A 16,109-nucleotide genomic window follows, 5' to 3' on the forward strand; every position below is an offset into this window, starting at 1 on the left:
TATTGTTTTATCTAAAAAGGAAAACTTTAATGTTTCACAATTTCTATTTTATGAAATTCACTGAGGAGGATGGTCCTCCTCTACCTCCCCTGAGGAGCCTCCACTGGTAAACAGTGAAGAATTGTAAACGGTGTTCAGAAAGTATTGGTGTAATTTTCACCACCAATACATATCACTGTAAATCCATGACGGGGAGTGTGCAAGTGCATACTTTGGGGGAAGTGTGGAGAATCAGGATGCAGCTTCTTAGATAATCAGGCTTTTCCTTGCTAAATAGTTTGGATGCTGAAGCAACAGATCGAGATAGCAAACGTTTGTATAAAAGGGTGGTATTCTTTAACATAAGTAGCGAACTAAGTCTTGAAGTTCTGCTTCTGCTGTTGTAAGGCATAACAGGCTACTGACAGTGTTGCAATACCAGCAGTTGTCTTTTTAATATTCATAGGCTACTTATATTTTGACAGCTCAAGTTTAGTTTGTTTTGAGTCATGTATTGACCTGGCAGGACTAAGGAAGTGGGCCTTTGTGAGTATATGGCTCACTGATTGGATTACATTGACAATTTTTTTGTGTGCGTGTTTATTCCATAGAGAATGATAGAGGCCTCTAGTGGCCAAAATTACTTTTTAGCATGGGCAGCACCATTGTGGGCTTCCGCCGTATTAAAATAGTAAACTGTTTTGATTCCTATGGGTTGTAGCCTCAATGGCGCTTCCCATTCTGTCACAGACACTATAATGGCACAGATATAAAGATGAGTCCTCTATCTATCTCTATGGTTTGTTCAAGCAGCAACCATTGGTGCATTCTGTGTCGTGGACAAAGAAGCTACAAATTGTGCCTTTAAGTCTGACACCAGAACATTGCACTGTATTCCTCCAAGAGCGTATCCAGACATATTCAACACAGTGTTTTGTGGAAATTCTCAATCCACCCCTGAGCATCAACAAAACTGACCACAAGCTCTGTTTTTGATTCAAGACAACATCATCACAATAGGCTTCATCAACATTAGCAGTTGTTTTTGTTTTTTCATGTAGGCCCGATTCATTATGCTTAATACAAATGGGTTCACACTTTAACTAGCCTTGAATAAGCCACAAAAGTGAATTCCATTTGCTATAGCAACCACTTGTGGAAAGGGGCCCTACGAATCGAATAGGTCATAGATTAGACCCAGAGTAATTTAGCATATTAACCTCATAATTATGAAAAATATATACGCTATGGTTAGGGAAAAAATCATTCCATGTTGGCTTTTTATACATAACCACAAAACTTGTTTTTGTTGGAAGTTCTCAGACCTCTATTGATCTTTTGATACCACGAGGAGTCACAATCCCCCTTCATATTTAAAAAAAAAAAAGTTTTTTATGAAAGAATAGTTAGGATATACGGAGAGAGGGAGATAGTGATAGAAGGGCACAGGACAGAGCCATCATTTGCAATTATGCTTGTGGTGTATTTCTGTACATTTTCTTGTTGGACAATGTAGCATCCAAATGTGTAATAGTTGATGGTGAACAATATGGTTATCCAAATGTGAGCTGGATGGAGTAAATTGTTTTACTCTCTGTTTGGTTATATAACACAGGAAGTAAGCATTTGCCAGTTATCTTAAGTTCTGTAAATGTTGGTGTCCTGAGTGGTATACTACGAAGTAAACTAGATCAACTCAGGCTTTTATAAAGCTAGGCCAGCTTCACATTGCAGATCAGTCTTCAACCTTCAACTGTACTATGATGGTGGATATTGCTCGTCCGCCTGCCCCCAACTCTAGTAGGCTTGTAACTGCGCATTCATGTCGCACATGGCTAGTCAAATGCCAGACTCTTCATTGAGACAATGCTGAAACATCAATCCATGGGTGAGTCAGTGGCACATTTTCATTCGCTTTGTAGCTCTTTCAGGGTTATCTTGGTCTCTTTGTTGCCACTCTGATTAACTTCTTATGGGCAGGTGGGACGGTAGCGTCCCACCTGGCCAACATCCGGTGAAATTGCAGAGCAGAAATTCAAACGACAGTATTATACAGTGGGGGAAAAAAGTATTTGATCCCCTGCTGATTTTGTACGTTTGCCCACTGACAAAGAAATGATCAGTCTATAATTTTAATGGTAGGTTTATTTGAACAGTGAGAGACAGAATAACAACAAAAAAATCCAGAAAAACGCATGTCAAAAATGTTATAAAATGATTTGCATTTTAATGAGGGAAATAAGTATTTGACCCCTCTGCAAAACATGACTTAGTGCTTGGTGGCAAAACCCTTGTTGGCAATCACAGAGGTCAGACGTTTCTTGTAGTTGGCCACCAGGTTTGCACACATCTCAGGAGGGATTTTGTCCCACTCCTCTTTGCAGATCTTCTCCAAGTCATTAAGGTTTCGAGGCTGACGTTTGACAACTCGAACCTTCAGCTCCCTCCACAGATTTTCTAAGGGATTAAGATCTGGAGACTGGCTAGGCCACTCCAGGACCTTAATGTGCTTATTCTTGAGCAAATCCTTTGTTGCCTTGGCCGTGTGTTTTGGGTGATTGTCATGCTGGAATACCCATCCACGACCCATTTTCAATGCCCTGGCTGAGGGAAGGAGGTTCTCACCCAAGATTTGACAGTACATGGCCCCGTCAAATGATGCGGTGAAGTTGTCCTGTCCCATTAGCAGAAAAACACCCCCAAAGCATAATGTTTCCACCTCCATGGTTGACGGTGGAGATGGTGTTCTTGGGGTCATAGGCAGCATTCCTCTTCCTCCAAACACGGCGAGTTGAGTTGATGCCAAAGAGCTCCATTTTGGTCTCATCTGACCACAACACTTTCACCAGTTGTCCTCTGAATCATTCAGATGTTCATTGGCAAACTTCAGACGGGCATTTATATGTATTCTTGAGCAGAGGGACCTTGCGGGCGCTGCAGGATTTCAGTCTTTCACGGTGTAGTGTGTTACCAATTGTTTTCTTGGTGACTATGGTCCCAGCTGCCTTGAGATCATTGACAAGATCCTCCCGTGTAGTTCTGGGCTGATTCCTCACCATTCTCATGATCATTGCAACCCCACGAGGTGAGATCTTGCATGGAGCCCCAGGCCGAGGGATATTGACAGTTCTTTTGTGTTTCTTCCATTTGCGAATAATCGCACCAAATGTTGTCACCTTCTCACCAAGCTGCTTGGCGATGGTCTTGTAGCCCATTCCAGCCTTGTGTAGGTCTACAATCTTGTCCCTGACATCCTTGGAGAGCTCTTTGGTCTTGGCCATGGTGGAGAGTTTGGAATTTGATTGATTGATTGCTTCTGTGGACATGTGTCTATTTTTACAGGTAACAAGCTGCATTTTTCTGGATATTTTTGTCTTAAGTCAGTTAGGATCACCACTTTATTTTAAGAATGTGAAATGTCAGAAAAATAGGAGAGAATGATTTATTTCAGCTTTTATTTCTTTCATCACATTCCCAGTGGATCAGAAGTTTGCATACACTCAATTAGTATTTGGTAGCATTGCCTTTAAATTGTTTAACCTGGGTCAAACGTTTCGGGTAGCCTTCCACAAGCTTCCCACAATAAGTTGGGTGAATGTTGGCCCATTCCTCCTGACAGAACTGGTGTAACTGAGTCAGGTTTGTAGGCCTCCTTGCTCGCACACACCTTTTCAGTTCTGCCCACAAATATTCTATGGGATTGAGGTCAGGGCATTGTGATGGCCACTCCAATACCTTGACTTTCTTGTCCTTAAGCCATTTTGCCACAACTTTGGAAGTATGCTTGGGGTCATTGTCCATTTGGAAGACCCATTTGCGACCAAGCTTTAAATTCCTGACTGATGTCTTGAGATGTTGCTTTAATAGATCCACATAATTGTCCATCCTCATGATGCCATCTATTTTGTGAAGTGCACCAGTCCGTCCTGTAGCAAAGCACCCCCACAACATAATGCTGCCACCCCCGAGATTCACAATTGGGATGGTGTTCTTTGGCTTGCAAGCCTCCCTCTTTTTCCTCCAAACATAACGATGGTCATTATGGCCAAACATTTTCATCAGACCAGAGGACATTTCTCCGAAAGTACGATCATTGTCCCCATGTGCAGTTGAAAACCGTAGTCTAGCTTTTTTATGGTTTTGGAGCAGTGGCTTCTTCCTTGCTGAGCGGCCTTTCAGGTTATGTCGATATAGGACTTGTTTTACTGTGGATATAGATACTTTTGTACCTGTTTCCTCCAGCATCTTCACAAGGTCCTTTGCTGTTGTTCTGGGATTGATTAGCACTTTTCGCACCAAAATACGTTCATCTCTAGGAGACAGAACACTTCTCCTTCCTGAGCAGTATGACGGCTGCGTGGTCCCATGGTGTTTATACTTGCGTGCTATTGGTTGTACAGATGAACGTGGTACCTTCAGGCATTTGGAAATTGCTCCCAAAGATGAACCAGACTTGTGAGGTCTACAATTTTTTTCTAAGTTCTTGGCTGATTTCTTTTGATTTTCCCATGATGTCAAGCAAAGAGGCACTGAGTTTGATGGTAGGCCTTGAAATGCATAAAAAAACATCAGCTGGTGCACACGCAGAATAATAGTTTGTGTGGAGGTGCTGACTAATGGCGAATAAACTATGAACTTTAAATCAAAATAAAGAAAGTCGCACACTCCATGTATAATCTCCCAGCAATTTAATGTGTATTTACCAACGTCGGCATCACTGTGCCTTCCTCAGGAAAAGAGGCACTGAGTTTGAAGGTAGGCCTTGAAATACATCCACAGGTAGACCTCTAATTGACTCAAATGATGTCAATTAGCCTATCAGTAGCTTTTAAAGCCATGACATAATTTTCTGCAATTTTCCAAGCTCTTTAAAGGCACGGTCAACTTAGTAAATGTCAACTTCTGACCCACTGGAATTGTGATACGGTGAATGATAAGTGAAATAATCTGTCTGTAAACAATTGTTGGAAAAATTACTTGTGTCATTCACAAAGTAGATGTCCTAACTGACTTGCCAAATCCAAAGTTTGTTAACAAGAAATTTGTGGAGTGGTTGAAAAACAAGTTTTAATGACTCCAACCTAAGTGTATGTAAACTTCCGCCTTCAACTGATATATATATATATATATATATATAAGAGTGGCCAGACGGAAGCCACTCCTCAGTAAAAGGCCCATGACTGCCTGCTTGGAGTTTGCTAAAAGGCACCTAAAAGACTCTCAGACGATGAGAAACAAGATACTCTGGTCTGATGAAACCAATATGGAACTCTTTGGCCTTAATGCCAAGCGTCACGTCTAGAGAGCACCTGGCACCATCCCTACAGTGAAGCATGGTGGTGGCAGCATCATGCAGTGGGGATATTTTTCAGCGGCAGGGAGACTACTTTCGATGAACGGAGCAAGGAAGAGAGATCCTTGATGAAGACCTGCTCAGGACCTCAGACTGGGGTGAAGGTTCACCTTCCAACAGGACAACGACCCTAAGCACACAGCCAAGACAATGCAGGAGTGGCTTCGGGACAAGTCCCTGCCAAAGCACGGCCTTGATCCCGATTTAAAATCTCTGGAGAGACCTGCAAATAGCTGTGCAGCAACACTCCCCATCTAACCTAACAGAGCTTGAGAGGATCTGCAGAGATGAATGGGAAGATCTCCCCCAAATACAGCCGTGGCCAAAAGTTTTGAGAATGACACAAATATTAATTTCCACAAGGTTTGCTGCTTCAGTGCCTTCAGATATTTTTGTCAGATGTTACTATGGAATACTGAAGTATAATTACAAGCATTTCATAAGTGTCAAAGGCTTTTATTGACAATTACATTAAGTTGATGCAAAGAGTCAATATTTGCAGTGTTGACGCTTCTTTTTCAAGACCTCTGCAATCCACTCTGGCATGCTGTCAATTAACTTCTGGGCCACATCCTGACTGATGGCAGCCCATTCTTGCATAATCAATGCTTGGAGTTAGTCAGAATTTGTGAGTTTTTGTTTGTCCACCCACCTCTTGAGGATTGACCACAAGTTCTCAATGGGATTAAGGTCTGGGGAGTTTCCTACCCAAAATATCGATGTTTTGTTCCCCAAGCCACTTAGTTATCACTTTTGCCTTATGGCAAGGTGCTCCATCATGCTGGAAAAGGCATTGTTCGTCACCAAACTGTTCCTGGATGGTTGGGAGAAGTTGCTCTCGGAGGATGTACCATTCTTTATTCATAGCTGTGTTCTTAGGCAAAATTGTGAGTGAGCCCACTCCCTTGGCTGAGAAGCAACACCACACATGAATGGTCTCAGGATGCTTTACTGTTGGCATGACACAGGACTGATGGTAGCGCTCACCTTGTCTTCTCCGGACAAGCTTTTTTCCGGATGCCCCAAACAATCGGAAAGGGGATTCATCAGAGAAAATGACTTTACCCCAGTCCTCAGCAGTCCAATCCCTGTACCTTTTGCAGAATATCAGTCTGTCCCTGATGTTTTTCCTGGAGAGAAGTGGCTTCTTTGCTGCCCTTCTTGACACCAGGCCATCCTCCAAAAGTCTTTGCCTCACTGTGCAGATACACTCACACCTGCTTGCTGCCATTCCTGAGCAAGCTCTGTACTGGTGGTGCCCCGATCCCGCAGCTTTATAAACTTAGGAGACGGTCCTGGCGCTTGCTGGACTTTCTTGGGCGCCCTGAAGCCTTCTTCACAACAATTGAACCGCTCTGCTTGAAGTTCTTGATGATCCAATAAATGGTTGATTTAGGTGCAATCTTACTGGCAGCAATATCCTTGCCTGTGAAGCCCTTTTTGTGCAAAGCAATGATGACGGCACATGTTTCCTTGCAGGTAACCATGGTTGACAGAGGAGGACCAATGATTCCAAGCACCACCCTCCGTTTGAAGCTTCCAGTCTGTTATTCAAACTCAATCAGCATGACAGAGTGATCTCCAGCCTTGTCCTCGTCAACACTCACACCTGTGTTAACGAGAGAATCACTAACATGATGTCAGCTGGTCCTTTTGTGGCAGGGCTGAAATGCAGTGGACATGTTTTTTGGGGATTCAATTCATTTGCATGGGAAAGAGGGACTTTGCAATTAATTGCAATTAATCTGATCACTCTTCATAACATTCTGGAGTATATGCAAATTGCCATCATAGAAACTGAGGCAGCAGATTTTGTGAAAATTAATATTTGTGTCATTCTCAAAACTTTTGGCCACTGTACAGGTGTGGCTAACTTGTAGTGTCATACCCAAGAATACTCGAGGCTGTGATCACTGCCAAAGGTGCTTCAACAAAGTACATGTACAAAGTAAAGGGTCTGAACCCTTTTATCTTTCATACATTTGCAAAAAAATTGTAAACGTATTTTTGCTTTTCCATTATGGGGTATTGTGTAGATTGATGAGAAAAACAAGAATTTAATACATTTTAGAGTAAGGCTGTACCGTAACAAAATTTGGAAAAAGTCAATACTTTCCATATGTACTGTTTAATGATAAATTATAAATACAAACAACAAAAGTAAATACACAAATATTAAGAACAATGTTACACACTATTCATTAGGTCATTGACCTTCATTTACTTCTATGGTCTTTTCGAAGACGCTCATACTCATCAGGCTAAATAGAAGCGATAGAACATAACAAAAAAGTAAATTCACTGAATAAGATCTGTACCATATTGGCAACACACATATAGGGTGATAATGTCTGGGAATAGTTAATGGAAAAAACCTTGTTGCCTGTTTTTTCCTTTTGTTGCCTCCATGGTGCTCCCATCTAGCTCAACCACTCCAGGCTCCTTCAGAAACTCATCCCCCCATTAGAAAAGACAGTCGGTTATACTCCAAGCATATAGTATCTTCATTACTGGCAAACATGTTGAATACTAGAGAGGGAGACATGACAGTACCAGAGAGATAAACACATAGGCTACTCAAAGAAGGCAGGCTCAAAGAGAGGTACACAGAAACCAACCATAAATGATGCACACAAAGTTCACACTACCCAATAGCCATCATTGAAAGGAATAGGAAAAAGGTATCTAGCTATTCTCCTATTGAAATTAAACATGTGTTCTTAGCTATCTGACAGTGTGGTGCTGGATGCCACTCCAATGCTTGATAAAGCAGGCAGAGGTAACACTTCCCTTGGAGTGGATTGTGGTGGGGCCTTTTCATAACTAGAAGATGAGAAATTACATTTTTATTTCACACATGTCCCATTATTATATCACAAACGTATGTCACAAAACCTAGCTAGTGAGCTTACTTGTCAACTCTCTACCAAGATACATTATGTTAACTAGCTAGCTAGCTAATATTGTTTCAGTAATGTTTTGTAATAACGTTAGTTACTTGGAAGTCTCAAAAATGTGAGGCAACTATACTGCCGAACACCATTACAGCTGCTTACGTTACAGGCGACCATTACAGTTCTATCCCTCTCAAACAGAGAAATGCACAAGAAACGTTAGCTAGCCATCAACACACAACAACAAATATTCAGCAATGTAAATGTAAGTAGGTTCTAAATGATCATGACTATCAAATACACATGTTTATGTCAATATCTTGACTGGTCTTAGATCATAAATACCATGTACACCTTAGTTATTTATCAAGACAGCCATATAATTTAGATAGCATAAAGCTAACCCAGATTCTCCATTCATAGCTAACACTAGCTAGCTCCTGTAGCTGATGCAACGTCTTGTTAAAATTACCTGTCAAGCAGGAAACAGGCCATCTCTGCATCAGACTTCAGCCCTTTTAGGGCCATAACTTCTCTCCAGCTATTACAATTGTTACCTATATTTACTCTGGTTTTTCCCTAAGCCTCATCATTTTGTCACTTAGCTAAACTTTTTTTGCCACCTGTATCTGCAACCAGTGCTGGGCTGGACCCTTACAAAAAAATCTACATAATGCTCTTTTAACTTGAATGGTAACTGCCATCTATGGATTACATGTCTATGGTTGGTTGCGGCTGTCAGTTTGCATTTTGCAAATTTCAAAATACAATTGCGTGAAAAATGTACAATTTGGAAAACAAATGCTGTCATCACTAATTGTGTAATACGTATTTTAACAAATGTACACAAAACATTTGATTAATAAAATATTGAATCAGTCATCTTCCTCAAATGACACAATTAACAAGGGGATGACAATCTTTGCAAGAGGAAGCGAATCTGATTTTATTGGTCCTTAACCCACATCTCAGACACTTAATTCAAGATAAATGGAGTTAACTTGCCCCAGAGCAGGCTAAAAGGTGAGCCACATTCGTTGACCAAAGTTACTTAGCTAACTACTCAAACCTCATTCGTAGTTTTGGGCTCTGCTCTCCAAAAGGTTAACTCTTATGGTTTATGTGTTTCTAACTAGTGTCACCAAACTGAATCTTTTACTGGGAAATAATGATTGATGAGTGAGTTTAAAGGTATGTTTATCAATCAACTCCTGGAGGGGCCTCTGTTTCTTTTTAGCCCGGCACTAACACACTCATCTGATTCAACCGGTTGATCATTTGAATCAGGTACATTGAGAAACACTGTTTCTGGCGCAGTTACTCTGGATTTGGCGTTTGTGCTCAACTATTCTCTCTCGCTGTTCTTCCAGGTGGTTCCACCCCAACATCACCGGCATCGAGGCAGAGCAGCTCCTCTTGACCCGGGGGGTCCACGGCAGTTTCCTAGCCCGGCCAAGCAAGAGCAACCCGGGAGATTTTACTCTCTCTATCAGGTAGGGGCCTCCATGTTCCCAGCTAACAAATGTGTCTTCCAATAACAATCTGGTTAAGTTATTTGTCAAATAACCAAAGGAGAACCTTTAGGTAATGTTACGTGAATGTTCTGTGTTAGCATGGTTCTCTGCTAGTGCTTTAGCCCACCGCTTTAGCCTAGCTCTTTATCCTAGCGTTAGCGGCCTATGCTCCACAACATTGCCCCTGGTGTAAAGTTAATCATTCAGAGCACATTGTCTCGTGAGTCAAGCCTCAAGAAATGGGAAATGATCGCTTTCCAGTAAGCAAGCTAGCAAGAGAGCAAGAGCCTTGCCTTTGGGTGAACAGTCACAGCTTGTGCGAGTTCAAGCTTGAAATATGGCTAGTTTGTTATTTTCCCACGTTTCTACGAAATGGAAAATGTTTGTTTCCCTCCTCGGTTGAAAAGAAAGCGAGAACTGGTCGTAAATAGCCTTTCACAAGAATTCACTTACGCCACTGACCCCATGTATGACATTACATTTCATTGAATTATGAACAGTGAGCTCTGTAGTTGGAGAGCTGGTAAACAGCAAGCCTCTGTGATTTCCTGTAGCGCCAGGATAGAGAGTGCCTCTGCATTGGCAACGGAAGCTTTTAAGAGGCTTATCAGTCAGACGAGCTCATGGAAAAGGTCCAGCATCGTCCTTTAGCTCGCTCTCTTTAGCAGAGGTTGGCTTGAGTAGTGAGGGAGAGAGGAGTGTGTGAGAGAGAGAGGGGGGAGTGTATGTAGGGTAGAGGGAAAGGGTTGTACAAATGAATGCATTCAACTGAAATGTGTCTTCTGCATTTAACCCAACCCCTCTGAATCAGAGAGGTGCGGGGGCTCCCGTAATCGACATCCACATCTTCGGTGCCCGAGGAACAGTGGGTTAACTGCCTTGCTCAGGGGCAGAAGACAGATTTTTACCTTGTCAGCTCGGGGATTCGATCTAGCAACCTTTCGGTTACTGTCCCAACGCTCTAACCAGAGAGGGGTGAGAAAGAATGAAGGTTGTTAGGCTGGCAACAGCAGTGAGTGTGGCAGCCAGGCCAGTCCAGGCAGTAGCTCTTAATAGCGTTAAGACCAGGGGCCCATGTCGAGGTCTGACCCTGCATGCCCCAGGTGTTATGTGGCTTTGTGGTGACTGAGGGCTGCCTAACTGCCTGTGTGTGTTTGCGTTCACCAGGCTAAATTACATGTATTTGTTGTTCTTCAGACCACAGGCCCTGTGGCTAAACTATAGCGCAGGCTAACAGCACCCCTCCCTCACCCCCACTCCACCACCTTCCTGTGGGCTGTGTGATTTATGCCCCCCCATGGTACGGTAAGGTCAGTTTGGACTAGCTTGGTGGGGGGAAGGGGGAAATAGTTAGCACTATTCTATCTAGAGCATTGGCAGTTTATTTTGTGTCTGCACTGTTTTGCTGTTGAAAGTAGGCTACGTACCAACATGAATGCATAAGAGTTTATTTCTTTGCTTACGGTGAGAAATACAAAAAGATTATTCAGCTTTCATGAGCTGATGAGAGTAATGCTTTACACTTACTCCTTTACACTTTTCTTTGCGACTATTCAGCTACGTCTTGCCTATTCACTAAGGACCCAATTCCGACCCGAGTTTAGCGTTCGTAAATGGAACGTAATTAAATGTTTATGCATTTTTCTCTGAGTATTCTGACCTTGAACCTAAGTAATGGAATAGCGTGCTTTTCACCTGATATTCATTTTGGGTGGCGATGGAATAAATGAAGGTGTGTCTAGATACGTCGTATTCTGACCTTGATTTACAGTAATTCCCTCATTTCTCCACCGTTACGCGTGAGGAAACTATGAGTATTCTGACCTTGATTTACAGTAATTCCCTAATTTCTCCACCGTTACGCGTGAGGAAACTATGAGTATTCTGACCTTGATTTACAGTAATTCCCTAATTTCTCCACTGTTACGCGTGAGGAAACTATGAGTAAGGTCTAGCGAACCTGTCGGCATCTACTTTATTTTTTCCGATAGAAATAACCCCATTCTCATTGCACTGTAATTTACAATTTGATAATAGCTATTGATAACAGCTAGGGAAATTAGTAATCTGTTTGGTTAAAGGAATTGTAAATATAAGTGACACTTGTTTCATATATATTTACCTTATAAATCACAGGAGGCAAATGTTAAACCAGTCATAAGGCAGAATCGTATTAACATATCAACTTTGCCACAGTAAAGTTTTTGGAAATCTTGTTCCATTATGCAGAATTTAAATTGTATGGCCTTTTAACTTGCAGGGATCGGCACTCTCAATTGTCTTAATTATAGGCTACCCCGACGTTCTCTGTTTACTATTTCAATCATGTTAAATATTAGCAGCTATCAGTATTAACCGTCAGTAGGCCTAATAACAACCCATATTAAACTGCCGATGTATTGTTAGTTCCCTTTAGTTGGTATAGCCTACATTATCATTCCATTTAATTACATTGTTTCGTTTACCTTAATTTGCTTTCTCTGTGAATTCCGTTATGGCCATGTGGTTGTTGCTGAGGATCATTGGTAACAGTTGCTAATACAAAAAAAGACATGTAGGCTAATTAAATCGTTATGTAGCGGAGCGCAGACCAAGCCATAACAGTTTGAACCTGACGAATGGCACTACTTGGCTGTGTCATCACACAGTTAGTTAGTGCAGGCAATAGACGAGGGTATAGCCTCCTATTGTAAAATATTCTCCCTATTGTAATTCGATGTAAACTAATCTTCCAACATTACCATGGGTTGAAGAACGGAATGTAGCAAATTTCTGACTGAATCAAACCACCGTTTTCTTTCTTTCGTGTGTAAATGCTAGGCAAACCTGTAAAATACATTCCTAACCTTAAATAATCTACACGATCAGAGTATTTTTTTAAATCTACCAATTGGTGCAGAAACGGAGACAAATATGCATATATTTTAGATGTCTTTCCTTCATTGATCCCTAATATTGTGAACCCGTTCTCTCTATGTATTCTATTGAGTCTGTTGACAAAATTCTAACTACTAGGTACACCGTATTTGAAGGGATGGCTTAAGATAAATGTACTGAAAACCCTATTGAATGGCAAAACCTGTTGGCCAGCAAGTGGGAAGGTTTTCAGCGGTTAAATTTATTATTCAGTGAACACAAGGGAACCACGCCAGCAAAGCCCGTTACACACCTTCATAAGGTAAGTCTGAATACCACCTACTGAGAAGTATGTAGGAAAGGCGTGTGTAAGAAAGGTGTAATTTCCTAAATCGGAATTGGACCCTAAGCTTGCCAGGGTCCAGTGTGACCAAGCTAACTGTTTCTTACTTGTATGCTCACACATACTCCCACATCACAGACACTCTCTAGCATTCTCTCACACACACTCATATCACACACTCTCTCAATCGTATATACTCACAATCTCATATCTCACACACACACACACACACACACACACACACCACACACACACACACACACACACACACACACTCAACGAGAGAGTGATTACCAAGTCATTAGTGTTTCTTCTTACCAGCATGTTATTAGGGGGGTCCAGGTTGACTCTCCTTTTAATGGATGCCCTGGTACTCCAATGGGCTGTTATCTCATTCTCCCTGCTTTTCCCTTTGCTTATCTCCCCCTCTCCCTCTCCCTTTCCTGGCCTGGGCAGGGGGCTGGATGGCAGGGGAAGTATGGGAGTGGTGGTGGAGAGGGAGGGGTTAAACATTTTCTGCTATGATGTTAACTGTTCCAGTAGTGGGCGGAGTAGACCGCAATGTGTGGTTAAGTAGACAGTGTGTTCTGTTATGGGAGAGGCCTTGACAACCATAGCTCTATGCTGCATTTTGAGGGAGTGAGAACTTACACAGCCAAGCATGATGTAGCCGATGTAATTGTGAAGCGCATATGTACACTGAGTATACAAAACATTAAGAACACCTGCTCTTTCCATGACATAGACTGACCAGGTGACAGCTATGATCCCTTATTGATGTCACTGTTAAATCCACTTCAATCAGTGTAGATGAAGGGGAGGAGACAGGTTAAAGAAGGATTGTATCAAGAATGGTCCACCACCTAAAGGACATCCAGCCAACTTGACAGAAGGGGTGCAAATCAATATTAGGAAGATGTTCCTAATGTTTACTATACTCTGTGTATGTAATTCTCAGATCAAAAGAAATGCCTTGGTTTCTCATTGTTTTCTTTCAGTAAAAATGTGTTGGGAACATAGGCCATAACTTTTGTTCTAGTGGTGTATGTTCTAGTATCATGTTGTGTTTTTATACATCTCTATGCTCTTGATCAGAGGAGAAGTTTAGAGGGCATTAGCTGGGACTGTGGATGGATTTTCTCCCCGTATTACGTATGCCATTGCCTCCATTCATTTCCATTAGACATATTTCCATTGCAGTCGGGCTATTTATAGATTCAATCAATTAAATGCGTTGGTCAAATTGACCTAATAGAATGTTGATTCATCTCATTTTGATAAGTGAATTGTGTTCTCACTGGATACTATGTAACAGAGACGTGGCCATGGTGGTCTAGTGGTTAGTGACTCTGCCCTCAGCACTCACATATACTGATGTCGACATGTGTTCGAATCTGTCCAAAGGCCTGTTTGATACACATGTTTTGGAACTAGAGAGAGATAGGAAGCCAGTAGATAAAAGGAAAGGGGGGAAGAGGGACTAAATAGTGTCATTGTGTGTTCCTTCTTCTCGAACCATGGGTGGGCCACTGAAGATTGATGATGACCTAATGTTGCTCCAGATATAATAAAACAAGTGCAGGGCTTCCATCCTTGTAGTCAGAAGGGCTTGTAGGTAGACAGAAATACATATTATTCAGAAATACCTCATCCCTACTGTAAAACATGGTGTTAGATCTTTGATGTTATGGGGCTATTTTGCTTCCCTTGTTAAGATCAACAGCATCATGAACTTTACCAAGTACCAGGATATGTTTAGCCAAAAACCTGGTTGCCTCTGCTAGGAAACTGAAGCTTGGCCCCAAGTGGATCTTCCAGAAAGACAATTACCCCAAGCACACATCAAAATCCACAAACAAATTGTTTAAATCACCACAAAATCAACATTTTGCAATTGCCACCTCAGTCTCCTGACTTGAACCCCACTGAAAACCTGTGGTTTGAATTGAAGAGGACAGTCCATAAACTCAGAGGAAGGATATCAAGGATCCGGAAAGATTCTGTATGGAGCAATGGTCTAAGATCCCTCTCAACGTGTTCTCCAATATCAACACTTTTTTTTTTAGAAAAGGCTCAGTGTCGTTATCCAGGGTGCTGGAGTACTGAAAACAGGGGATCCAATAATTTTGACCCCTATCTTTTGTAGATATTTTATATATATATATATATATATATATATATATATATATATATATATATCTGCTTTTGACAATGGCAAAATCAAGTAATGCTGTTGTACAGAGTTATGTGAATATTGTTTTTTAGACATACAGTAGAGTCAGGAATTTTCAGATGCCTTGATAAAGATGAGCAAAAAGACTGCATAAAATAAATACAAATATAGAGCTCCAATGTTTATATATGTATGTATGTATGTGTATATATATATATATATATATATATATGTGTGTATGTATGTATGTATGTATGTATGTATATGTATATGTATATGTGTGTATATATATATATATATATGTATGTGTATATGTATATATATATGTGTGTGTGTGTGTGTATATATATATATATAATGGCGCAATGATTGTGTGCTATGTCTCCAAGTCTGCAAGAGACCCATCCCATCCGCAGAGTAAAATCTAGATGAATGTTTGGCTCAATGCGACGTCATTAACTGTGTTAAACTCCCACAAACAGCATGGTGCAAACACACACACACACACACACACACACACACACACACACACAGTGCAGCCGCCACGGGCCATTAGTAGCCACAGACAGGGAGGCATACTGCTCCACTCAAACATTCATAACACAATTACAGGGAAGGAGAGAATGCAGGTTTGTAGGAGAGACCGATGGATGTAGAGGGAGGGAGGGAAGGAGAGAATGCAGGTTTATACGAGAGAAAGATGGATGAGAGGGAGAGAATAGGATTTGTTCCACTTTATATGACCGTTACTTGATCATCAATTTGCAGAGAGAGGGCTAGTTAATTGCATTAAAGCTAGATATCAGATAGCATAATGTGCAGTTCTGTCACTTTTCTAACTTCCTGAGTTAGATCACTAGCAACAGTATGATCTTTTTTGTAAAAGTGTGTGGAGTGGGAGTTGTGGTTTGCTGCAGGCTCAAAAACCGACTTGTAAATGTGTAGGTGTACTAAGACAAAGTGCATGTTTGTGCATTGGTTTGGCCTTTTGCTGCAG

The 16,109-nt window shown here is 41.4% G+C and overlaps 1 protein-coding gene across 5 annotated transcripts in view; it reads left to right on the forward strand.

The window, feature by feature from the left end:
• LOC106566948 (tyrosine-protein phosphatase non-receptor type 11) overlaps nt 1–16,109 on the forward strand; it is a 104,308-nt gene that overhangs the window by 31,356 nt on the left and 56,843 nt on the right. For all 5 annotated transcript variants that reach the window (XM_045693339.2, XM_045693337.2, XM_014135627.3 and 2 more), the window contains one exon: nt 9,597–9,719. Coding sequence is in view for 4 of the 5 variants with exons in the window: in XM_045693337.2 (XP_045549293.1) it covers nt 9,597–9,719 (123 nt within the window). In the remaining variant the exon portion in view is untranslated. The remainder of the gene's footprint in view (nt 1–9,596; nt 9,720–16,109) is intronic.

This window comes from Salmo salar, chromosome 13 (assembly GCF_965601325.2).
Source record: "Salmo salar chromosome 13, fSalSal1, whole genome shotgun sequence".
NCBI lineage: Eukaryota > Metazoa > Chordata > Actinopteri > Salmoniformes > Salmonidae > Salmo > Salmo salar.